Here is a 25,240-nt window from a genome sequence, read left to right on the forward strand (position 1 = left end):
TTTCTCCAGTTTCTCCATCAGAGAGGAAAGACGCTGCTGAACACTTTCCCAGCAGTGATACGTCATGCGACTGACCCATCTCCCTCCTCCCCACTGTTGGATCTTTCTCCCTCAGGTTTTGCATGATTCATCTGTCTCTTCATCACTTTCAGAAACTTCACTTCTTTTTTTTCATTTCTGGCTAAACTACACTAAACACAGAATAAGTTATATAGAGTTCTTTAATACACAGCAAACGTTTTACTTATTAAAACTATGTTTACACAGTATTATGATAAAATCACAAAAGATGTAAATATCAGCGATCAGAGCAAATAGGCTGATCAATCTCATGTAAACTGTGTTAGTTAAACTGAGCATTGAAACAGGGAAAGTAGCTGGTTTCAAATTCACTATCATGACACCCATCCCTCCACTGTTTACTACATCCATTCATTACCTGCAGTTAAGTTTTCCCAACTAATGAACTTTATCAGCATCTTCCAGGCCTCAGTGAATGTTGGCTCATTGTGAATTTTGTGATTTGTACTTGTGGTTAATAATGATAAAAATTATAAATGTACAGTACTTATATTGTGATAATGTTTTTTTATTGTACGAGGTACTTCATCACAGAAATTGTATTATGTTGTTTATGCTGCAAATTAAATATGGGAATTAAATATGGGACATCAATGTACATGATCAGTAACTGAACACAGGCTTTATCTGAGCTGCTCCATTGCATTGCTGAACATGCAATGAAGAAAGTTTCAACTGGTGGAACATCATGTGAATAAAATATTCAATATAACATCACATACAGGATTTTTGTCTCCTCATAAAAACAGTTCAGCCCTTTTCAGTCACTCTACAAATTTTCTTTACATTAAGTTTTTCTGACGGGAGTGAGGCTGCAGGATCTCAAGTGTTAAAATGAGTTTAACAGATTTTCTAAACCAGGGGTAAAAACAAGCGTAGATCACAGGGTTTAGACAGGAGTTGAAATATGACATAAAAAATAAAAATAGGTAGAAGAGCCTATTATACCGTCATAGCCAGAGAGAGACATACAGTACGAGGGAGTGTAACACATGAGAAACACAGCAACAACCACACCAAGAGTCCTGGCTGCTTTCAGCTCTGATTTCTTCACAGTTACAGTCTTTGAACGCTGCACTTTGACAGCTGCAATGTGGGAGCGCATGGAACGAGCCTGAGACACAGCAACTACAAACACTCTCATATACAGAATGATGATGGAGGAAATGGGGATGATAAAGGCTAAAACAAGGTCAACAGCTCCATTTAAGTTAATCACACATTCTCCATAGCAGGAGTTATACCTGCCTGGTTGTTTCAAATTCTCAAATAAAATCATGAAGCTGTAAAAAACACAGTAAATCCAACATAAGAGAACAGAGATTTGAACTCTCTTTGATTGATTCTAGTAGAGTAATGCAGAGGGTCACAGATAGCAACATAACGATCGACTGATATCAGCACCATGTTTGTTATTGATGCATAGACTGTTATAAAAAGGAAAAAATAATACACAACACAGACCAGTCACCCAGGAGCCAGCAGGGATCTGTTAATAGAATTTGAAAAGGCATCACATGAGACCTACAAGGAAGTCTGAGACAGCCAGAGAGAGAAGGAGGAGGTTGGTGGGAGTGTGGAGCTGCCTGGAGGGAAGAAAATCATCACATTGAATAATTAGTTAGCAGTTAGTTTTGTTAAAAACAGTAATATTAAGTGAAACCACCAATTTTTACTGAAAGCACTGTTTGAACAAAAGTCACTAATTTCACACAAATACATCTCAATAACAAATTTTCTAAGCTAAGAATTATCTGTGCCTGAAGTATGAGATGGAGATGATGACCAGCTGGTTGAGTAACACAGTGAGCAGAGAGATGAACGACATCAGAGTGTAAATGATCATAGACTCAGAAAGAGGACGTTTGTGTTTCTTGCAGGAGGTGTTGAAGAGCTGTGGAAAACAGAGTTCATCTTCCTCCAGTTTCTCCATCAACAGAGAGAGAGTGAAGATGAATCTGCTAAACAGTGTCAAAGCTAATTTATGCCCCCCCACCCCTCTGATTTTGCATAACACCCTCCACCCTACCCACATCTTCATCACTCTCTGAAGCAACTTTCCTAAAAGTAACAGTACAGTAGTGACTACACAGCATGCCTTGGGGTAAGGTAAGAATTTAAAATAAACTTCGGCCATATTAAAACAAAATACACAGAAAAAAAGACGATTCCTCTGTAAAGAAATATTTTTTTACAGTGGCAAGAAAAACTTTGTGAACCTTTTGGAAATCAGGTTTTTTGCATTAATTTGTCATAAAACTGGCTCGGATCTCCATCTAAGTCACAACAATAGAAAAACACATTTGTTTAAAATAATAACTAACTAATACTAACTACCCAAATATACGTTTTCTGTAGTTGCAGATCAGACCTGCACAACGATCTGGATTAATTTTGGACCACTCCTCTTCACAAAACTGTTTCCGTCTAGCAATATTCTTGGGATGTCTGGTGTGAATCGCTCTCTTAAGGTCATGCCACAGCATTTCAATCAGGTTGAGGTCAGGACTCTGACTGGGCCACTCCAGAAGGTGTATTTTGTTCTGTTGAAGCTATTCTTTTTGTTGAATTACTTGTAAGCTTTGGATCATTGTCGTGTTGCATCACCTCCATCCTCTGCTGAGCCTCAGTTGGGGACAGGTGGTCTTACGTTTTCCTGCAAAATGTCTTGATAAACTCTGGAATTCATTTTTCCATCAATGACAACAATCCGTCCAGGCCCTGAGGCAGCAAAGCAGCCCCAAACCATGATCCTCCCTCCGCCATGTTTTACAGTGGGGACGAGGTTTTGATGTTTGCGTGCTCTGTGCTGTGTGTTGTTTTTTTTTTTCTCCTCACATAGTGTTGTGTGTTTTTTCCAAGCAACTCAATTTCGGTTTCATCTGTCCACAGAATATTTGCCAGTAGTGCTGTGGAACATCCAGGTGCATCATCACCATCAAACGTGCTGCAATCTTTTTTTTTTTGGACATCAATGGCTTCTTCCGTTGTGTCCTCCTGATCGTTGGTCTTCTAAGAGCTCTTTTCTGTGAGGCATGGTTCACATCAGAGGGTGCTTCTTGAAACCAGTAAACCCAGCATAAGGGGATTTAAGGGGTTTAAGAGGCATTTTAAGATACATGTATTTTTGTTTATACTTATGATCTAGTTAGTATACTACTTGACAGACATAGTTTGCATTGTTGTAGTTAGTCGTATATTTAGCAGGCTCTTGTTTTCATATGGACTGTGTCTGTTGGCTCATCTGTTTGGTTTTATATGTTGTACATATGATTGTATGTGTAAAGTGTAACAAATCTTAATGACAACATTTTCAAATTGTCATTGTCTGAACGGATGTTAGGAAAGAACTGGACCCAGGAAGTGTTTGGCCCCTCAATGTGCCCTTACAGAACCTCACTGTGTGCTGTGTAAAAGTCTTAAGGTGGAGTTGGCTGTTGTGGAAAAGGGAGTCAAAGTTTGTTGTGAGTTTATTATGAGATACCACACATCATCTTCATTTTGTTAATAATTAATTAATTAATGTCCCTTTCAGTTTCTTTTGAACAATGGGTTTCAGCCGTCAGACATAAGACTAAGCCATAGAACTAAGGGGAAAGCAAAGTACCACTGCTATGTGCAAGTGATTGAAGAAAGGCAGCAGTTTTTTTATCACTGACATTTTTGCAGGAAACTGAACCCAGGGCTGTGAATGAGTCAAGTTCATGTCTTACATGTGCAAAATGTAACACAGTATGTCATTCCACCAATAATCATTCAGTTTCAAAAGGACTAACCATCATTTTTTGGTTTAATTCAGCCTATAACAATCTCTGATGGACGTTTTTTAAGCTACTTACAAAAGTCAGAGGTTTGTCTGTATCTTATATATATAAGTTTCAACATGGCACTGAAAAGTTACTTTAATCGGAATTAGATGAAATATGTTTTATATAAAGATGAATACTAATATATAATAATTGTTTTATTTTATTTATATGCAAAACACAAAATAACTCAGTGTTCTTCTCTCTTTGGTGACTAAGTAACATGTGAACAACTTCATATTTCTCATTCACTTATATCGTTTGTCTCCTTTTCTTTACACCATGGTTTCTCTCTACAGTACGTTGGTCTGACACGAGTGACGCTGAAGTATCTCAAGTGAAACAATAACTTTAACAGATTTCCTAAACCAGGGGTAGAGGAAGGCATAGATCACAGGGTTTAGACAGGAGGTGAATAACACCAGGAAATTTGCAAAGGCATTAAGTGAGGAACCCATCATGATGTCATAGCCAGAGATAGAGACGCAGTAAGATGGACAATAACAAATAAAAAACACAGCAACAACCACACCAAGAGTCCTGGCTGCTTTCAGCTCTGATTTCTTCACAGTTACAGTCACTGAACGCTGCAGTTTGACAGCTGCAATGTGGGAGCGCATGGAACGAGCCTGAGACACAGCAACTACAAACACTCTCGAATACAGAATGATGATGGATGAAATGGGAATGATGAAACCTAAGACAACGTCGACAGCTCCAATTATGTTAATCACACATTCTCCGTAGCAGGAGTTATACCTGCCTGGTTGTTTCAGGTTATCAAATAAACTCATAAAACTGTAGAAAATACAGTAAAACCAACACAAGAGAACAGAGATCTGAACTCGCTTTCGAGTCACTTTGATGGGGTAACGCAGAGGGTCACAGACAGCAACATAACGATCGATTGATATCAGCATCATGTTTACTGCGGAGGCAGAGACAGTGATGAAGGGTATAATATAACACAAAACGCACACCAGATCACCCAGTAACCAACAGGGCTCTGTTAAGGGGATGTGAAACGGCATCACGAAGAGACCCACAAGGAAGTCTGAGACAGCCAGAGAGAGGAGGAGGAGGTTGGTGGGAGTGTGGAGCTGCCTGGAGGGAGAGAATATTTCACTGTAGATGTTTAAACTCATGAACACTAAAAACATTATCAGCAGAAGACACTGTTTTCTATGAAATTACAGTCAACTGTATTCAAATCAATGTTTTGATTTTAAGAACTACTTTTGAACAAAGTCTCAACAACCAACCAGGTGGATTTACTCTAGGCTTTACTCTTTTATCTAGTAACAGTCATTTTGAAAACCTCGACAGTAAGAGCTAAAAGTTTTATCAGTCACTATTACAGTACAACATATAATCAAAGTTAAAACATGTATCTGTGCCTGAAGTGGGAGATGGAGATGATGACCAGCAGGTTGAGAGACACAGTGAGCAGAGAGATGGAGGACAGCACAGTGTAAATGATCATTGCCTCAGAGAAACGCCTCAAGTGTTTCTTGCAAGACGTGTTGAGTTGTGGAAAGCAGAGTTCAGTTTCATCCGGTGTCTCCATCGTCAGAGACAGAAAAGGAGGTGGTGGCAGCTTCTCATCCGTTCTTCCACAGTTGATGTATCTCTCCTCCTCTTTTGTGAACATTGATGTTCCTCCTCCCTTGTGTAAAATGTTTAATTCATCATTTGTCTTTAATGTGCTAAGAGCTTTCTGTCCACTCCCCTTTGTCCTGTGCACGTTTCTTACCTTCTAAAAAATTTTTGTTTCTTGGTTTTCTTCAACAACCCACAGCAGCTCAGTTCAGTTGCAGCGCATTAAAATAATAAAAAATAATAATTATAAATGTGAAGGTTCCATCACCAAAGAGTAAAAATACTGTAAATTGAGATCAGCTGTTGAGCACAGTGAAGCATCTTTTACCTGCAGAAACATACATTTTACAATGTTAACCAAAGCAACCTCTGAAATCAAACATCACAGTCAAGGAAAACAGGAACACGTCAGGTCAATATTGGAGTAGCAACCAATCTGAAGAGGGGTAGGCAGGAATCGGTGGTCAGAGAGTCCACTCAGGCAACAAAAGATCAACAGTTGGGGAAACATCATCAGGTTGGACAGGATGTTCATGGTGGAAGTCACATAGAAAGGCAGGGTCCAAAGTAAACTAGGAGGTTTCTCTAGGCAGTACCATTCCCCAGTAGACTAGACCCAGTATTACTGGACCCCACAGCGGGGGAAGGGGAGGAGGCTGTCACCGTTTCAGCCTGGCATCAGGCCAAGCTGAGGATTTCCCTCACTTCTCCACCTCACTCTCTCTCTGGACTCCGCCCACCAGCCCCTTCTCTCCCTCTGCTCACAGCAATCAGCTGAACATTGGACTCACCTGTGCCCCTTTCCCCTACAAAACTCTCCTCAGCCCTTTCCCCTCTGTCAGTTCGTCGTCGTTCCCCAACCTGTGTCCAGCCTGTGTGTTACCCATGCCTGCTCAGCCCTGCCTGCTCCTGCTCATCCTCCTCAGGCCTGTCTGCTTCCCCCCTTGGACTCTCTAGATTTCGTTCTCCCCCCTCTGAACTTTTGGACTTTGTTACCTGTTTCTCAGTGAGTGTTTTCCTGCCATTGTGCAGTGGTTTTTGATTTGTACTTTGGTTTCTTTATTTGTTACTTTGTCCTCCGCCATTTTGGGTAGTTTTACGTTGTTCCTTTGTCCTCATATTTCTCCCTGTTTTTGTAGTGTCGGTTGACACCCCCCTTAGTTTCTCTGTTTTGTAGTTTTACCCAATAAATCCTGTGTTCAGTTTAAACCTGCCTCGTTCCCCTCCTTAACTCGTGACAGAGGCCACAAGTGAACTTGTAACTTTTGTCTTGAAACTGTCTTGAAAACTTGAAATGTCAGATAAATGCAGAGTGGTTGGGGGAGTTGGAGGTGGACTCCCATGGGTTGATGACCTTTATGATGGGAAGGAGTTTCTTGCATGGTAAATAGAGGGAGATGTCAGAAGACACAAAGCCAAACACACTGATCTGACATGTAAAGAGGTTGAGGAGTCTCTCAAACTATTTTTCATTAGAAGTTTTAAAATGTGGCTCTGGCTCTTCTCTGTGCAAGATGGCAAAGATGAAGAGTGATGTGCACACTCGACCGGGACCTGTAGACGGGTTCACAGGAGCACAGAAGTCAGAGTGTCCCTATGCCTGTACCACCTCAGCACAGATGGTACATGCAGCAACAACTCCTGTGTATCCTCTAGCCTGTAGGAGTGGTACCACTGAGCCGAGGTGGTCTGGGATGTAAAGGTGATCTGATTTCTTGGATATCTTACATCTGCAAAACTGACAAAAGCTCAACACAGTACATCCACCAACTAATCTATTTTAAAAGGTTTGTAAATAGAATAGTACTGAAAACATAACATAAGTTGGTGAAAAGTGTACTTAATAATGATTTCTAATAAATTTGATACCGTTTTATTTCATAAAACGCATCATAACTTGAACTACTACAATCTAATATGTGGAATCATCCTCTTTCTCTGAATTTTTCAACTTACAGGGTATTATTATAAGTAGTATATATTATAAGTATTAGTATTATAAGTTGCATTTATTAAACTTAACTGACATAACTACAGCAAGATGGACTCACATTTATAAACTGGATTATAAATCTGAGTACAAAAACTACAAAATCTGTGGTATCTACGACATAAGGGAAGCACAGTTTTTGTACATTAAAAAATCTGGCAGAAACCAACAAAGTACATACACACAGTATTGATGAATTTTTTTTTTTATTTGTCATGGTTGATCATTTTTCTCAGATGACAATATCAGACTGGGGGCTGAAATACATTTTTACCCTAATATAAGATCCATCCATCCATCCATCCATTTTCTACCACTTATCCAGGGCTGGGTCGCGGGGGGAGCAGCTTAAGCAGAGATGCCCATACTTTCCTCTCCCTAGACACCTCCTCGAGCTCTTCCGGGGGAACACCGAGGGGTTGCCAGGCCAACGGAGAGACATAGTCCCTCCAACGTGTCCTGGGTCTTCCCCGGGGCCTCCGCCCAGTGGGACATGTCCGGAAAACCTCCCCTGCGAGGCGTCCCGGAGGCATCCGAAACAGATCTCACGCTCCCTTTTTCCCTCACTCGTGAACAAGACCCCAAGATACTGAAACTCCTCCACTTGAGGGAGGATCTCCCCCCCAACCTGGAGGGTGCAAGCCACCTTTTTCCAGACTTGGAGGTGCTGATTCTCATCCCAGCTCTTTCACACTCGGCTGCAAACCGCCCCAGTGCCTGCTGGAGGTCCCGGTCTGATGAGGCCAACAGGACAACATCATCTGCAAAAAGCAGAGATGAGATCCTGTGGTCCCAAAAACCGGATTCCCTCCGACCCCTGGCTGCACCTAGAAATCCTGTCCATAAAAGTAATGAACAGGATCAGTGACAAAGGGCAGGCCTGTCGAAATCCAAAATGCACCGGGAACAAGTCTGACTTACTGCCGGCAATGCGAACCAAGCTCAGAATACTGTATTCCCGGAGTACCCCCCACAGGAAGCCACGAGGGACACGGTCAAACTCCTTCTCCAAGTCCACAAGGCCGAACGTCTCCCAGGCCCGAGTTTTTGCCTCTGTGACCGTGCGGGCTGCGGCACGTTTGGCCTGCCAATACCCATCAGCAGCGTCAGGAGTCCCACAGGCCAACCAGGCCTGATAAGACTCCTTCTTCAGCTTGACGGCTTCCCTTACTTCCGGTGTCCACCACCGAGTTCGGGGATTGCCGCCGCGACAGGCACCAGAGACCCTACGGCCACAGCTCCGACGAGCCGCATTGACAATGGAGGTGGAGAACATGGTCCACTTGGACTCAATGTCTCCAGACTCCCTCGGGACCTGGTTGTAGCTCTTCTGGAGGTGGGAGTTAAAGACCTCTCTGACAGAGGGTTCCACCAGACGTTCCCAACAGACCCTCACAATACGTTTGGGTCTGCCAAGTCTATCCAGCTTCCTCCTCCGCCACCGGATCCAACTCACCACCAGGTGGTGATCAGTTGACAGCTCAGCCCCTCTCTTCACCCGAGTGTCCAAGACATATGGTCAGAGGTCAGATGACACAACCACAAAGTCAATCATAGACCTCCAACCTAGGGTGTCCTCGCGCCACGTGCACTGATGGACACCCTTATGCTTGAACATGGTGTTCGTTATGGACAAACTGTGACTAGCACAGAAGTCCAATAACAAAACACCACTCGGGTTCAGATCTGGGAGGCCGTTCCTCCCAATCACGCCCCTCCAGGTATCACTGTCATTGCCCATGTGGGCGTTGAAATCCCCCAGTAGACTGCTATTTGGCCCGTAGGCACAAACAACAGTGAGAGACCTATCCCCTACCTAAAGGCACAGGGAAACAACTCTCTCGTCCACCAGGGAAAACTCCAACACATGGCAGCTGAGCTGGAGGGCTATAAGCAAGCCCACCCCTGCCCGCCGCCTCTCACCATGGGCAACTCCAGAGTAGAAGAGAGTCCAACCTCTCTCAAGGAGTTGTGTTCCAGAGCCCAGACTGTGTGTGGAAGTGAGCCCAACTATCTCTAGCCGGTAACGCTCAACCTCCAACACAAGTTCAGGCTCCTTTCCACCCAGTGAGGTGACATTCCATGTCCCAATTGCCAGATTCCTTGTCCAGGGATTGGGTTGTCGAGGCACCTCCACATGGCTGCCACCCAATCCACACTGCACCTGCCCCCTATTGTCCTTCCTGCGGGTGGTGGGCCTACGGGAAGGCGGTCCCACATCGCTCCTCCGGGCTGTGCCCGGCAGGGTCCCGTGGGAAAGATCCCGGCCACCAAGCGCTCGCCTACGTGCCCCAACCCCAGGCCTGGCTCCAGGGTGGGGCCCCGGTGATGCCAATCCGGGCGACGTAACTAACCTTGATATTCTATACAACATAAGGGGTTTATGAACTGCTCTTAGTCTGGCCCGTCGACTAGGACCTGTTTGCCTTGGGAGACCCTACCAGGGGCTTAAGCCCCCGGCAACATAGCTCCTAGGGTCATTCGGACACTCAAATCCCTCCACCACAGTAAGGTGGCAGTTCAGGGAGGGGCCTGATATAAGATAGCATTAATTTCTTTTCTGTCACACCTCAGTTTCTCTCTACAGTACGTTGGCCTGACAGGAGTGAGGCTGCAGTATCTCAAGTGTAACAATAAGTCTAACAGATTGTCTAAACCAGGGGTAGAGGAAGGCGTAGATCAGAGGGTTTAGACAGGAGGTGCATAACACAAGAAAATCTGTGAAGGCATAGCCGGAGAAAGACGCACAGTAAGGTGGACAGTAACACATAAAAAACACAGCAACAACCACACCAAGAGTCCTGGCTGCTTTCAGCTCTGATTTCTTCACAGTTACAGTCACTGAACGCTGCAGTTTGACAGCTGCAATGTGGGAGCGCATGGAACGAGCCTGAGACACAGCAACTACAAACACTCTCATATACAGAATGATGATGGAGGAAATGGGGATGATAAAAGCTACAATTAGATCAACGCCTCCATTTATATTAATCACACATTCTCCATAGCAGGAGTTATACCTGCCTGGGTTATTCAGGTTATCAAATAAAATCAGGAAACTGTAGAGAGCACAGTAAACCCAACACAAGAGAACAGAGATTTGAACTCTCCTTTGAGTGATCTTAGTGGGATAATGCAGAGGGTCACAGATAGCAACATAACGATCAACTGATATCAGCACCATATTCACTGTGGAAGAACAGACAGTGATGAAGGTTATTAAATAATACAAAACACAAACCAGGTCACCCAGTAGCCAGCAGGGTTCTGTTAAGGGGATTTGAAACGGCATCACGATAAGACCCACAAGGAAGTCTGAGACAGCCAGAGAGAGAAGGAGGAGGTTGGTGGGCGTGTGGAGCTGCCTGAAAGGGAGAGAACATCATCAGTGTAAACATCAGAAGCACTGAAAGCATAATCAGCAAAAGAAAAACTGTAAGAACTACATTCAAACAGAACGCTTCTTATCCAGCTTGTAATACTCAGAAAACATTTTAACAACAGTCATTACAACAATATATTATCAGAGCTGAGACGTTAGTCTGTGCCTGAAGTGTGAGATGGAGATGATGACCAGCAGGTTGAGAACCACAGTGAGCAGCGAGATGAAGGACAGCAGAGTGTAAATGAAGATTGCTTCAGGGTAACGGCGTAAGTGTTTTTTGCAAGAGGCATTGAAGAGTTGTGGAAAACAGAGTTCAGCTTCCATCAGGGTTTGCAGAACCAGAGAGAGACGAGGAGATGAAAAACTGCAGTGCACAAGAAACTTTTTGTGCAAAGCCAGCGACATTCAGCTATCTGTATTTGTCTCTCTGTTTCCCCTTCATCTTTCATCCCCCTTCTCCTTAGATTCTCTTCTGGACTCTAATGCACATCAGAGACAGAAGTAGGAGGGTAAAAGCTGCTGAGCTTTCCCAGAACATTTCTGTCATGAGTTGCCTGATTTTTCCTCCTCCCTCGTGAATTCATTATCCATTCCCCTTTGTCCTGTCTTACGTTCCTTAACTTGTGGTTAACTTGTTTTGCTTTAATAAACTTCAACAGTTCAGTCAAATGTCAAATGTATTGTTCCAGCACCAAAAACATCAATATACACAGACTGAGATTATTTTTTGAGCACATTAGAGCATTTCTCCAAAGAGCGGCAATTTAGCTGCAACATTTCCATTCCTATATGCTCTTAAATTAAATAAGTGTATTTATCAAAATATTGGCTTTAAACATTTTGTGGAAAAGGTGAGAAATCTAGAATTACCCATGAAATGTTGCAACTCCTAAATGGATCTGGATGTACAACATGTCTCTTTCAGATTTCCTCTGATCTGGAGCATGCACTCAAAGAAAATGTGCACATTTAGAAAATAAGTAAAAAGGCTTTATCTCAAATTTAGGTTGGATCCACAGAGAAGCAGACACCAAGGAGCAGACACCCCAGTTAAAGCCAGCAACAGGCCCCAGGCAGTTGCAGGTTGCCACAATAGCAGAGGTATCAGCATATTACATGAGGAAAAGGCAATGGACTTGTATTGGTTTTAGGTAAGGGCAGTACAATCACCACCATACCAAGAAGAATTCACCAGAAGATATACAGTGGCCATACCACAAGGTAGAAAGTGCTGTAAAGGATGTTAACTCAACAACAACAAAAAAAAAAACTCGGCAAAAGCTCTGTCCACCCTAGGCTTCCACCTTGACTTCGGTACTGTCGGGAGAAGCTGGTCAGCTGACCTGAGAGGATAGGGCATAAGTAGCTCAGCAAGATAAGTGGGGACAAGACCGTGTAAAGATTTAAAAACAAATGAAGGCATTTTAAAATGGACTCTAAAATGCATAGGCAACCAGTGGAGAGATGCCAGGATGGGAGTTATCTGTTCCCTCTTTCGTTCCCCAACCATAAGACGAGCAGCTGCATTTTGGACCAGTTGGAGATGTGCAAGGGAAGATTGATTTACACCAAAATACAGTGCATTACAGTGATTCAGCCGAGATGTAAAAAGGCATGGATTACTGTTTCAAAGTGACATGTGGCATGTAGATTTGACTGTCATCAGCATAACAAAGAAAAGAAATCCCATGCTTCCTCAGGATGGAACCCAGAGGAAGTAGGTAAAGGGAAAAAGGAGAGGCCCTAAAATTGACCCATGAGGAACTCCATATAACAGGGGAGCTGAAGGTGATTCAGAACTAGCAAGGTTCAGACTGATGGTTTTGACTGCCAAAAAGGACGTAAACCATTCCAAAGCGGTACCATGAATGCCCATCAGATACTGCAGCCGAGATAATAAAATATCATTGTCCACAGAATCAAAAGCAGCAGATCCAGCAAAACAAGGATCACAAAATCACCAGCATCAGTTGCTCGGAGACTGTCATTAAAGACTCTTGGCAATACTGACTCTGTGCTATGCAGGGTTTTAAAACCAGATTGAAAAACTTCTAAAAGATTTTACGCAAGTAAAAAAGATTTCAACTGCGCATAAACAATTTTCTCTAGAACTTGAGAGATGAAGGGCAGCTTGGAGATGGGCCTAAAATTAGCCAGCTCAGTGTGGTTGAGACCTGGTTTCTTTAACAGGGGTTGTATCACCGCATATTTAAAATTTGCCAGGACAACACCTGAAGTCAGGCTGCAGTTTATAATAGACAAAACCAACTGCCCTATACTGGGGAAAACCTCTTTAAAAAAATAAAGAGGGAGAATTTCAACCCTTTAGAATTTGAAAGGAGACCTGCAGACCATCCTTCTTCCACATGGGGGATCCGTGCACTTATGATTTGGATTAAGAAAATAGTACAGAGATAAAACACGGTTATATAGAATAATGAGAACAAAATCTACCAAACTGATGATGAAGTCAAATGCATATATTAATGTTAAACCCAAATGTAATGTGGGCACAGCAAAAACATTGACAGGTGTTGCTATTTCAATTATTTTGGAGGTGATTTTAACCTTTTGTAATCTAAAAAAAAAACCAAAACATTTCTGGCATGATACAAATTAGCAATTCAAGTTAAACATGACACTGAGAAACTTAAACATACATTTATTGTTTTGACATTGACTTTCACCTATTACAGAAGTGGAAACATGGATCCATTTTAATGTATTATTGTTATATGTAATATTTTGCCATGTATTGACATGTATAAAATGCATGTATCATGTATACCTTAAATGTTATTCCTTCACAGTTTTTCTCTAAAGTACACTGGCCTCACAGGAGCGAGGCTGCAGTATCTCCAGTGTAACAATAAGTTTAACAGATTTCTTAAACCAGGGGTAGAGAAAGGCATAGATCAGGGGGTTTAGAAAGGAGGCACATAACACCAGAAACTCTGTAAAAGCATTAAGTGAAGAACCCATCATGATGTCATAGCCAGACAGTGAAACACCATAATATGGACAGTAACACATGAGAAACACAGCAACAACCACACCAAGAGTCCTGGCTGCTTTCAGCTCGGATTTCTTCACAGTTACAGTCACTGAACGCTGCAGTTTGACAGCTGCAATGTGGGAGCGCATGGAACGAGCCTGAGACACAGCCACCACAAACACTCTCATATACAGAATGATGATGGAGGAAATAGGGATGATAAAACTTACTACAAGGTCGACAACACCTATTATGTTAATTACACATTCTCCATAGCAGGAGTTATATCTGCCTGGTTGTTTCAAGTTATCAAATAAAATCAGAAAACTGTAGAATGCAGAGGAAATCCAACACAGGAGAACAGAGATTTGAGCTGTGCTTTGAGTAACTTTAGTGGAGTAATACAGAGGGTCACAGATAGCAACATAACGGTCCACTGATATCAGCACCATGTTTCCTACAGAGGCACAGACAGTGATGAAGTTAAAGAAATAATACAGAGAACATGTGAGATCTCCCAGGAACCAGCAGGGTTCTGTTAAGGGGATTTGAAACGGCATCACAATGAGACCCACAAGGAAGTCTGAGACAGCCAGAGAGAGAAGGAGGAGGTTGGTGGGAGTGTGGAGCTGCCTGGAGGGAGAAAATAATCAGTGTGAATATTACAATTACCTAGAACATCATGACCAGATAAAGTGTTTCCTTAAAGCAAAACCAACGAACAATGATAAACTTTTCGTAAACACATCTCATTAACCTACAATGCAACATACGCAATTGTGACATTTTTCAATCAAAACCACATTAAATCAAAACTAAAACATTTGATCTGTGCCTGAAGTGGGAAATGGAGATGATGACAAGCAGGTTGAGAGACACAGTGAGCAGAGAGATGGAGGACAGCAGAGTGTAAATGATCAATGAATCAGAGGGAGGACGTTTGTGCTTCTTGCAGGAGGTGTTGAAGAGCTGTGGAAAACAGAGTTCAGCTTCCTCCAGTGGCTCCATCAATAGAGAGAGAAGGAGGAAGAAAGAGGAAGCTGCTGATCGTCTTTCTGAGAAAAGATCTGTCAGTGACTGGTATATTTTCTCTCTTCCTCTCCCTCCCCCTTCCCTCCTGTCTTTCAGTCTTTCTCATCCATTTCTCTCCAACACAGTCTTGTTGGTTCTGTGGGTTTTTCTAAGCTTCAAACATCACATCATTAAACAACCCCCTACGTTTGCATCATTTCTTTTGCATCCCTCTTACTGAGCACAGGCAGGCTTTCATGAGGCCTAAATTATGACGTGCAAGTTCCAAAACTCAGGGCAAAGTGAAAACCTTAAGTCGACGTGTTGTTAAAATCCTAAGCACTTGTGCTTTTTATTGACTCAGCTATTTCGGGGGTGAGTTGGTGACATGTGGCTCATGCCATGTAAAATCATATATACTGTACATATGTAATAGAGTGTTGCTTTAACACTTTCATACGTGGGAGCAGTTAGAAGTATCAACTCAGCCAGCTCTGTGAGTTACAGACATGATGTCACACTACACTGTAAGACATGGTAGAATGACTTAATTTGATGATCAGGTGAGTGTGGTGAAAGTTTGCACTTCATTAAAGTTCCTAATGATGAACACAGCTGACCTCAACTTTTTTACCTTGGTGAACTTTGAGTCTCTCGGCTCTGACTACATCAGGCTGTTGTGAAGAGGCTGAAAGTTGTTTTTTAACACCTCTGATTGCAGTGGTTCATTAGAGGCTGTGTCATCTCACGCTAATGAAAGCTGGTGTGAAAAGTGTCTTAGCCTGAGCACCACCACTGGGAGCAAGTGTGTGTGTGTGTGTGTGAAAGAGTTTATTGCTACAACACACAATTAAGATTATATAATAATAAACTAATTAACTAAGTATATCTTCAAACTCACTAATGTTTCTGACCAACAGTGATGAAGGGGTGAAATCCCATGACCCTGTTTAAATCCCAGTACAACCGTGTTGATGCTCCAGACATTATTACACCATGTAAACAGCTCAATAATGGTCACACAACTTTTGAGTAGTGAGAAGTTGAACAAGAACTAACTTGTTACATGGGGGCCATTTATTTAACTTTTCACTCTCGTGAATGACAACGATTATAACCGATCCAATTTTTATTAACCACTTCCTGCTGCCTCTCAGGAGCGATATTACATAGACTCTCTGCAAAGCACAATCTGATCAGAGTCACCCGTCAACTCACTGATGTTTCCATGGCATATCCTGCTTTTCTGTCTATTGTGAATTACATTTAGTAATTTGGATTTTATCCAAAGCAATTTTTTTTTCTTTCATTCTGGGTTTTACACACATAGATCCAGCAACAGGGACAAAGGAAGTTTAGCATAGTGATGTTTTATTCATCATTCATCATTTATTTTTTCGTCTTAAAAGTCTCCGGCTGAGCACAAGGTTGGAACATTCAAACGACTACAAGATGCAATCGCCTGAACAGGGACTTGAACCCTGGACCCTTAGATTAAAACTTACAAGTGTAGGTAAGGTAAGGTAAGGAGGTCTTGCCTGAGAACCTCCTACTTGAGGTAGGCCACAGCTTAGATTCGACCCAAGCTCCAGAATGGAACGTATTGATTTTACCACCACACAAACCAGCTGCTCCTAATGAATCAGAATAATTGCTACACAAGACCAGTTCTTTTCCTTCTGCTGCAGACTTAAAACAATTGGCTTTGTATGGGACCGGACCCTGTTCCTGCTCTCCTCTGGCCTCTTCCCTATTCTGTCTGTTTCGGATCTGGACCGTATTTTGATATAGCTTTCAGCCCCCCGAAACACTTATGGTACTGAAGGGATGAGCAGAGGCCGGTTCGTTATGAGGAAGTCAGTCTGAAAGGAAACACTGAATAGGTAGATGTGAGACTATCTGGTGGAGTTAGGAGACACACTCAGGTATGGATAATATACCTGTTCATGATGGATAATATGCAGTCAGAGTCTTTAGGCATGGAGGAGAAAAAACGGGAAACAGGCAGGAGAAAGCCGTGTACGTGACAAAGGCAGCACCTTTTTATTTTAACCCACAAATTTTTTATTGAGCAAAGGTATTCGAAAATGTAGACTTCAAATACTTTAAAGTGTTTAAGACCTGGGGCAGCACTATGGTGGTGTTGGTAGCTCTGACCTCTGACCTCACACCAAAAAGGAACCAGGCTCACATCCATAGGGTGTCTTGGTGAATTTCTGTGTGGAGTTTATATGTTTGTGTCTGCGTGGGTCCTCTTCGGGTACTCCTGCTGAAACAATTTGCGTTAATTGGGTTACTCTCTTCAACTGGTCTTTAGCAGGTAATATGATCATAGGGTTGAAGTCTGGAGACTGACTTGGCCAGTGTAAAATGTCTTGATGAACTTGTTGAACGTTGTTTTAACCGTGTGCTCTGGGTCATTATCTTGCTCCATGAGTTTGGTTGCATCTTTCTTTAAATTGCAGACAAAATATTTCCGTACGTTCGCTTCTGCCGTACAAATGGAGTCTGAACAGACAAAACCCAAATCTGAAAACACTGTTAGTCACATGTTCTGATATAAAAAAAAAAAAAAAAAAAAACTCTGATCCAGATGAAAAGACCTGGAAATAAAAACTTTAATCTTGAGCTGAACCCAAATGTTTCAGTCTACGGCAAAAATATCGACTGGAGGTTTCTTCCTCTAAAGGGAGTTTTTCCTCTCCACTGTTGCCTAAAGCTTGCTCAAATGGAATTGTTGTTTTTTTTGTAAAAAAGTATTCTCTGTAAGGTCTTAAACCTTGCACATTAAAGTGCCTTGAGATAACTTCTGTTGTGAATTAGCGCTATACAAATAAAACTGAATTGAACCGAATTGAATGTTATTTAATATGTATGGATTCTGTGTAGCTGAAATGTTGAAAAAAGATACGACAGAAAACAAGCTGCAAAAATGAGTTACATTTTCCTTCGCATTGACTCCTTCCTTTTTTCTTTGTTGTTTGTTTTGACTGTCTAACACTTTAGCTAATGATGTAGTCACCAGAGCTTATGCATGAGCTAAAAATGAAAAACACTCTGTCTCCAAGAGAGACCGAAAGACAAGAGGTGAGAGAGGAGGTGTAAAGAAGAAAGAAATAAATCAACTGTAAGACAGAGAAAAGGAAGCTGTGAGAGTTCAGCAGCTTCTCTCCTCCTCTCTCTGGTGATGGAGACACTGCAGGAAGCTGAACTCTGCTTTCCAGAACTTGCCAACATTTCTTGCAAGAAGCACATGCGACCTTATTCTGAAACAATGATCATTTACACTGTGCTGTCCTCCATCTCTCTGCTCACTGTGTTTCTCAACCTGCTGGTCATCATCTCCATCTCCCATTTCAGGCAGAGAAACATATGATTACTAATACTGTTGTAATTCTGTTATCTGAAACAAGTGATTGCTGATTATTACGTCTTGGTGATTGGTAAGATTCACAGTAATGATGTTCTTTCACTCCAGGCAGCTCCAAACTCCCACCAACCTTATCCTTCTCTCTCTGGGTGTCTCAGACTTTATTGTGGGCCTCATCGTGATGCCGTTTCAAATCCTCTTAAATGAACCCTGCTGGCATTTGGGCGACCCGCGTTGTGCTGTGTATTCACTTTTGCCCTTTATCACTGTCTCTGCCTCCGTAGGAAACATGGTGCTGATATCTGTCGATCGTTATGTTGCTATCTGTGACCCTCTATGTTACCCCACCAAAGTCACTCAAAGGAGAATGAGAATCTGTATCCTCTTGTGTTGGTTTTCCTCTGCTCTCTACAACCTCATGTTTTTATATGATAACCTGAAACAACCAGGCAGCTATAACTCCTGCTATGGGGAATGTGTGATTAATGTAATAGGTGTTGTTGACCTTGTGATAAGTTTTATCATCCCCATTTCAGCCATCATCATTCTTTATATGAGAGTGTTTGTGGTGGCTGTGTCTCAGGCTAGTGCAATGCACTCACACATTGCAGCTGTCAAACTGCAGCGTTCAAAGACTGTAACTGTGAAGAAATCAGAGCTGAAAGCAGCCAGGACTCTTGGTGTGGTTGTTGCTTCATTTCTCTTATGTTACTGTCCATATTATGGTGTGTCTCTCTCTGGATATACCCTCACACTGTTTTCATCAAGTAAACCCTTTTTGGATTTTCTGGTTTTATTTAATTCTTCTCTAAACCCTGGGATCTACACCTTCCTCTACCCCTGGTTTAGAAAATCTGTTAAACATATTCTCACACTACAGATTCTGCAGCCTCACTCCTGTCAGGCCAATGTGCTTTAAAGAGAAACTGACTGAAAAGAGACAGATGAAGGGTCTTACTTATGTTCTGTGCTCAGCTTGAAAAAACACTTCCTTTTAATGTTGTTATCTTTCTTCATGTCACGTAGTAATTCAGGGTCAGTCTGTACTTCAGCTATACATACTGTAATCTTTGCAAAATGTATCTGCCATAGAAGGCTTTGAGTGTATAAAGTATGATGTTTTCTCATTTTCTCTTCTGTCAAAGACTCAACAACACACAAAAAAACTTATTCCCCTTAATTGTATTTTTCTAAAACATATTTAAAGCTTTCTAATTTAATTAAATAATATGCACTTAACCTTGCTGTCTCATTGTGATGTAAGAAAATAGCTCTGACTCTACAGAGAAAGTTAAGTCATTAGGTTCCCTGCAAATGAAGTTAATAATGCAAATTAGTATTAATTTATCAATGGTACTCAGATGTAAGTAGTAAGTAGTGGTTGAAAGAATCTTCTACTTAGTACAGAGTAGAATTTCCATTAACTTTCACTCCATAATTCAACTTTACTGCATTTCAGAGGCAAATATTGTTTGTTTACTCTATAAGATGCATTTGCTAGTTACTTTTCAAGATCTGAAACAAAATAATCCTATTACTTGGTGTGAAACTGAAAAGCTATGCAGCAGTATATAGTAATATGTATTATTACTGTATAAATATTACAAGAAACCTGTGATCTGCACAAATAATCTTTTTCTGTTGCTTTTTACTTGAGCAGGTTTTTCCGATATCAATTTTAGTTTTTAGTGAATTAGTATTATTTAACAAAATAGTATTGAGACTTTACCAAAGTTTTCCACCATCTTTCAATTTAGTCTATGCAGTATTATGTAGAACATAACAAGGGTTCTTCAGCCAGCACAGCAAAAGTTAATTCTACCATTAACACGCAGTTTGGTACATCAAAGTATAAAATATATAGTATTAATATGAATTTACTTTATTGAACAACTCGTTAGCAATTGTACTTGAGTAAAGAGTGTAGGACCGACAGTAGGATAGCATGTTGGGTCAATGAAGGCCAGAGAGTTGGTTGACATGAAGCATAGAAGGAAGGTGAGGAGAGTAGAGTTTCTACAGTAGTGTGTTTAACCAGACCCTAAAGAGCGAGAGAGGATGCCCGAGAAATGGAGGAGAAATGTACTTGTGCCAATTTTAAAGAACAAAGGAGGTGTGCAGAGCTAGAACCCTGCTGGCTCCTTGTTACCTGGTGTGTGTTCTTTAATATTTCTTACGCTTCATCACTCTGTTCTGTGACCCTTTGCATTATCCATCCACAATCACTCAAAAGAAAGTTAGGATCTCTGTTTCTGTCTCCTGTGTTGGATTTACTGTGTTTTTACAGCTTTATGAATTTATTGGATAACCTGAAAATAAAAGTGAAAATCAAACTATGCTTATGAAGAAATTTAGCAATGTCCTTCAGTTTCCAATTCAATCCAGTTACAGTATAAGCAACAATTCTGACCAACTTCAAACAAAGTATTTGGTTTGGATTAGGCACAAATACATCAGGAAAAACTTCGGTGATGTCAGGGGTTCACAGACTTGATGCAATACTTGCAAGCAGAGGATTTGCAACTAAATATTAGTCTTATTTATCCATCCATTCATTTCTCAACCGCTTGTCATGAGTCAACCATTTACACCTGTGGGTAATCTACAGTAGATTAATCAACTATATCAAGCCAGAGTTCCCAGAAAGAGCCCTTGAAGATACATGAATAACATACAAACTCATGCAAGCCTCCTAGCCGACCCTTGGATTCAACCACTTTACCGCCCCATAGTTATTTTGTTTAAGTCTACATTTACTAATACTTCATATGGAAAATAGGTGGGTTAAAATAAAAGGTGCTATCTATCTATAAATTGTGTATTGGATTGAGATGTAAAACCTGGAAACTTGGAAATGTTTTCAGAAGATTGTGACATGTAAGAAGAATAAAGTGTTTTAGTGATATTTATTTCAAAGCTTACACTCAAAATAAATACAATGACAAGGAAGTGACCCTGTGTAAAGAGAGTGACCTTTCCTTATCATCTCATCTTACATTACAAGAGATCATTCATAATATACTTTCAAAAATCTTCGATGACAGAAACACAAATACTTCTGCAGGATGAACTATAACTGGAGAGAATAAAACAGGACTACAACTTACAGAGTAAAGTATGTGCACAATATTAATCAAAACATTATGAGAAAAAGAAAGACTTCAGTTTTTTAGCAACAACACAGAGCTCATTGTCTATTTTTTTTTTATATTTGATTCATTTTTCAACTTAGAAAATGCAAGAAGGGAAATCAGATTGGACGATAACATCACTATGACAACAGCTGTGCCACTTTTCAAATTATGATTTTTACCATACAGTGTATAACTAAAAATGCAGGGATCATGCAGCAAAAAGCAAAAAAGATGTTACTTAAATTAGATATATATTCTGATTAAATGAAACCTATTAACACTGGAACATTTAAAATGCATTTAAAATAAAGGCAGTGAAAGCAAGCTTTTCCTTTCATTGTAATAAATACAACTTAAAAAACTGATGTCCTCCTCACTACACTGGCACAGCAACAATAGATGCAAACACATCTTCATCTATATCAGCATATTTCCTCTCTATAGTAAGTTGACTTCACATGAGTGAGGTTGAAATATCTGAAGTGAAACAATGAGTTTAATAGATTTTCTAAACCAGCGGTAGAAAAAGGCATAAATCACAGGGTTCAGACAGGAGTTAAAATAAACTAGAAATGATATAAAAGTATTTGTTGATGAACTGATCATGAGATCAGCGCCAGAGAAAGAGACACAGTAAAACGGACAGTAACACATGAGAAACACGGCAACAACCACACCAAGAGTCCTGGCTGCTTTCAGCTCTGATTTCTTCACAGTTACAGTCCCTGAACGCTGCAGTTTGACAGCTGCAATGTGGGAGCGCATGGAACGAGCCTGAGACACAGCCACCACAAACACTCTCATATACAGAATGATGATGGCTGAAATGGGAATAATAAAACTTAACACAAGATCAACAGCTAAAATAACCATAACAAAACATTCTCCATAGCAGGAGTTATATCTGCCTGGTTGTTTCAGGTTATCATATAAAAACAGAAAGCTGTAGAAAACAGAATAAATCCAACATAAAAGAATTAAGATTTTAACTTTCCTATGTGTGATCTTAGTGGAGTAATGCAGAGGGTCACAGATAGCAACATAACGGTCAACTGATATCAGCAACATGTTCACTACTGAGGCAGGGACAATGATAAAAGGTATAAAATAATACAGAGCACACACCAGATCGCCCAGGAGCCAGCAGGGTTCTGTTAAAAGAATTTGAAATGGCATCGCAAAGAGACCCACAAGGAAGTCTGAGACAGCCAGAGAGAGGAGGAGGAGGTTGGTGGGAGTGTGGAGCTGCCTGGAGGGAGAGAAAATTATTTCAACAATAAAGAGCAACAACATCATTAACAAGCTGTTATTTAACAATAGTGACTAAGTAACAGTGAATCTCAATATTTAATGAAGGTTGTAAGCACCGTTTGTAATCTTGTCAAACCATCAGCATGAAATGCAAAAAAAGAAAGAGATCACTTCTTCAGAGAAGTGGCAACAACATAGCATCAAAGCTAAAACATTTATCTGTGCCTGAAGTGGGAGATGGAGATGATGACCAGCAGGTTGAGAGATGCAGTGAGCAGAGAGATGGAGGACATCAGAGTGTAAATGATCTTTGCCTCAGAGTCGGGGCGAATACGTTTCTTGCAAGAGGTGTTGAGTCCTGGAAAACAGAGTTCAGCTTCCTCCAGTGTCTCCATCATCTTTGAGAGAAGAGGAGGAGAGAAGCCCTCTGAACCACGTTATGTGCCATAAAGCTGATTTCTTCTCCCCTGTCTCTTCCCTTTATCCCCCTATGTACTCCTTTTTTTCCAGTCTCTCTGTGACTTATTTCCCTCCCTCGCTTCGCTTTGCGTCATACTAATGACAACTATCTGAAAACGCAACCCCCCTGTTGCATAATGCAAAAGCTCTTTTGTAAAATGACCTCTTACAAGACAATACATAGTGCAGTTTTGTGTGAGTTAAAAATACAACATCTTACTGGGGAATATTGAATTAATGAATTGTGTAGGAGTGTAGTGCTCTCTGGAACTCCTCAGATGACAAGAAACCTCATCTGAAAACTTTCAGCTTATTGCAAAAGTCCTTCACGTGTATGTACTTTAGGAGGTACCCTTAACCCCCTAACACTAGTCTCAAACTAGACTCTAATGATGGAAATTGAAATGCTGCCATCTCCAGGCAGCATAAAGATGCAAAGTAGTAACAACCCAGAAGATCATAGAGTGACTGGACTCAATTGCTTTCTCTGCAACTGTATGCAGGACTTTCTAACATAGGGGCCACAAAAGGTTATATAAAGCTTATAGTTAGAGATGGATCAGGTGATCTATCCATTTCCTCCAGGAAAACTAACTAAATTGCAAGTTATCAATGCATAGTGAAGACAGCCAGCAGGATCATTGTTACTTCCTCGCTCTTTCTAAAACATTTTCCTTACCTGCCTCACCTGTAGAGGAAACGGCATCAGTGGCAATAGATCTCGCCACTAACAATCCCCCTCACTTTACTGCCTTCAGAGAAAAAATACTGGATACTTTGAAGGCTTCAACAGCTTCGTCCACCAGGCTATCAATTTAGTTCAATTCAAGTCACTTTTATTTGTATAGCACCGAAGCACAACTGAACTCCTCTCAAGGCACTTTACAGTATTTAAGGTTTCTCCCAATAACCCCACTTGAGCAGCACCAAAAAACTATTTTTGGAGGAAGAAACCTCCAGATCTAGGCCCAGGGAGAGCGGCCATCTGCCTCAACCGGTTGAGGTGAGTGGAAAGAGGAGAGAGAAAAAGAACAGTAGGCAACAAAAAACAACAACAAGCAGGAAGATCCCTGAAAGGGTTGGTGGAACCAGTAACTGGACTCTTGAGATATACAGCTCCAAGGCCAAGGATGCCTGCAGAGGAGAACAGACAGAGTGAGACAGAGAGGAGGAAACAACTACAGGAGAGAAAAACCATAAAGTTAATGACAAGCAATGGTAGCATTTAGAAAGATAGGTCAGAAACTGACCCATCTCCAAGTATAGGCCTTATCAAAAAAAGACAGTTTTAGGCCTAGTCTCAACGTAAAGAAGGCGTCTGCCTCACAAACCTTAATGATCAACCCTGGCGTATCATGAAGTGCTTTATATGTAAGGAAAATAATTCAAACAATTCAATTCTGTCTTTTACAGGGAGCCAATGGAGAGAAGCTAATGTAGGAAAAATATGATCTCTCTTGCCAATTCCAGTCAGAACTCTGGCTGCAGCATTTTGAATTAACTGACGTTGCTGAGACAAACAATTAATAGGAAATTACAATTACAATTTTAATAACACCACATCGGTGGGGAATTCTTAAACATATCTTTACCTTTTTACTCAAACTGAAAAGAGCAAATGTCCAACCTCTCATCAAATTCTCCTTTTATTGAGGGGCCTTAAGGAGTGTACTCACTTCTATTCCTATGCGGTACAGAGGCTCCACTGCCTCCTGCCAGAAAACTCTAAAATGCACAGTGAACACAGCCAGCAGGATAATTAAATTTCCTTTCCCTCTCTGACACAGATCCCTGACCTGCATGTCTGTTTGTACAATCAGTATAATGTGTATAAAGCTCAACCTGCTCAACCCTTTCATTACAATCTAATGTCATTTGTTTGATTTCTCTGAAACTCTGTGGTGATAACTATTTGTTCACTATCAACATCATGGCGGGTAGATTCACATAACTTTAGTGTTTTTTTTTTTTCCTTTTAATTCTAATTTCGAACTATTTTTTCCTTCTTGTTTGGGAATTAAATAAAACATAATGGCACGTCAGACGTGATGAAGTTTTGTTCAACTTAACTTCTATTTCATTACAGCAAAAAACTAACTTTATATGTACTGTGCATAATCCTCAATAAAATAATACTATAAATACGACTCCAAAAAAGA

At 41.0% G+C, this 25,240-nt stretch overlaps 3 protein-coding genes across 3 annotated transcripts; 1 reads left to right on the forward strand and 2 right to left on the reverse strand.

Annotated features, from left to right (window-relative positions):
- Nucleotides 1-10,057: 10,057 nt before the first annotated feature.
- LOC113167119 (trace amine-associated receptor 13c-like) lies at nucleotides 10,058-11,185 on the reverse strand. Its single transcript, XM_026367510.1, has 2 exons — nucleotides 11,025-11,185; nucleotides 10,058-10,841 (listed from the first exon to the last, which is right to left on the reverse strand). The coding sequence occupies exons 1-2, from the start codon at nucleotides 11,183-11,185 to the stop codon at nucleotides 10,058-10,060; spliced, it is 945 nt and encodes a 314-aa protein (XP_026223295.1).
- Nucleotides 11,186-17,912: 6,727 nt separating this feature from the next.
- LOC113167120 (trace amine-associated receptor 13c-like) lies at nucleotides 17,913-19,156 on the forward strand. Its single transcript, XM_026367511.1, has 3 exons — nucleotides 17,913-17,954; nucleotides 18,070-18,227; nucleotides 18,346-19,156. Exons 1-3 carry the CDS (start codon nucleotides 17,913-17,915, stop codon nucleotides 19,154-19,156), a joined length of 1,011 nt encoding a protein of 336 aa, XP_026223296.1.
- Nucleotides 19,157-21,809: 2,653 nt separating this feature from the next.
- Nucleotides 21,810-23,017, reverse strand: LOC113166819 (trace amine-associated receptor 13c-like). The gene is made up of 2 exons (XM_026366986.1): nucleotides 22,848-23,017; nucleotides 21,810-22,620 (listed from the first exon to the last, which is right to left on the reverse strand). Exons 1-2 carry the CDS (start codon nucleotides 23,015-23,017, stop codon nucleotides 21,810-21,812), a joined length of 981 nt encoding a protein of 326 aa, XP_026222771.1.
- Nucleotides 23,018-25,240: the final 2,223 nt, after the last annotated feature.

The sequence above is a fragment of the Anabas testudineus genome, chromosome 7 (assembly GCF_900324465.2).
Source record: "Anabas testudineus chromosome 7, fAnaTes1.2, whole genome shotgun sequence".
Taxonomy (NCBI): domain Eukaryota; kingdom Metazoa; phylum Chordata; class Actinopteri; order Anabantiformes; family Anabantidae; genus Anabas; species Anabas testudineus.

Coding starts and splice junctions, on each gene's coding strand:
- LOC113167120 (XM_026367511.1), top strand. CDS start 17,913: ATGAAAAACACTCTGTCTCCAAGAGAGACCGAAAGACAAGAG. Junction 17,955..18,069: donor GAGAGACCGAAAGACAAGAG/GTGAGAGAGGAG, acceptor GAGACACTGCAG/GAAGCTGAACTCTGCTTTCC. Junction 18,228..18,345: donor ATCTCCATCTCCCATTTCAG/GCAGAGAAACAT, acceptor CTTTCACTCCAG/GCAGCTCCAAACTCCCACCA.
- LOC113167119 (XM_026367510.1), bottom strand. CDS start 11,185: ATGGAAGCTGAACTCTGTTTTCCACAACTCTTCAATGCCTCTTGCAAA. Junction 10,842..11,024: donor ATCTCCATCTCACACTTCAG/GCACAGACTAAC, acceptor TCTCCCTTTCAG/GCAGCTCCACACGCCCACCA.
- LOC113166819 (XM_026366986.1), bottom strand. CDS start 23,017: ATGGAGACACTGGAGGAAGCTGAACTCTGTTTTCCAGGACTCAACACC. Junction 22,621..22,847: donor ATCTCCATCTCCCACTTCAG/GCACAGATAAAT, acceptor CTCTCCCTCCAG/GCAGCTCCACACTCCCACCA.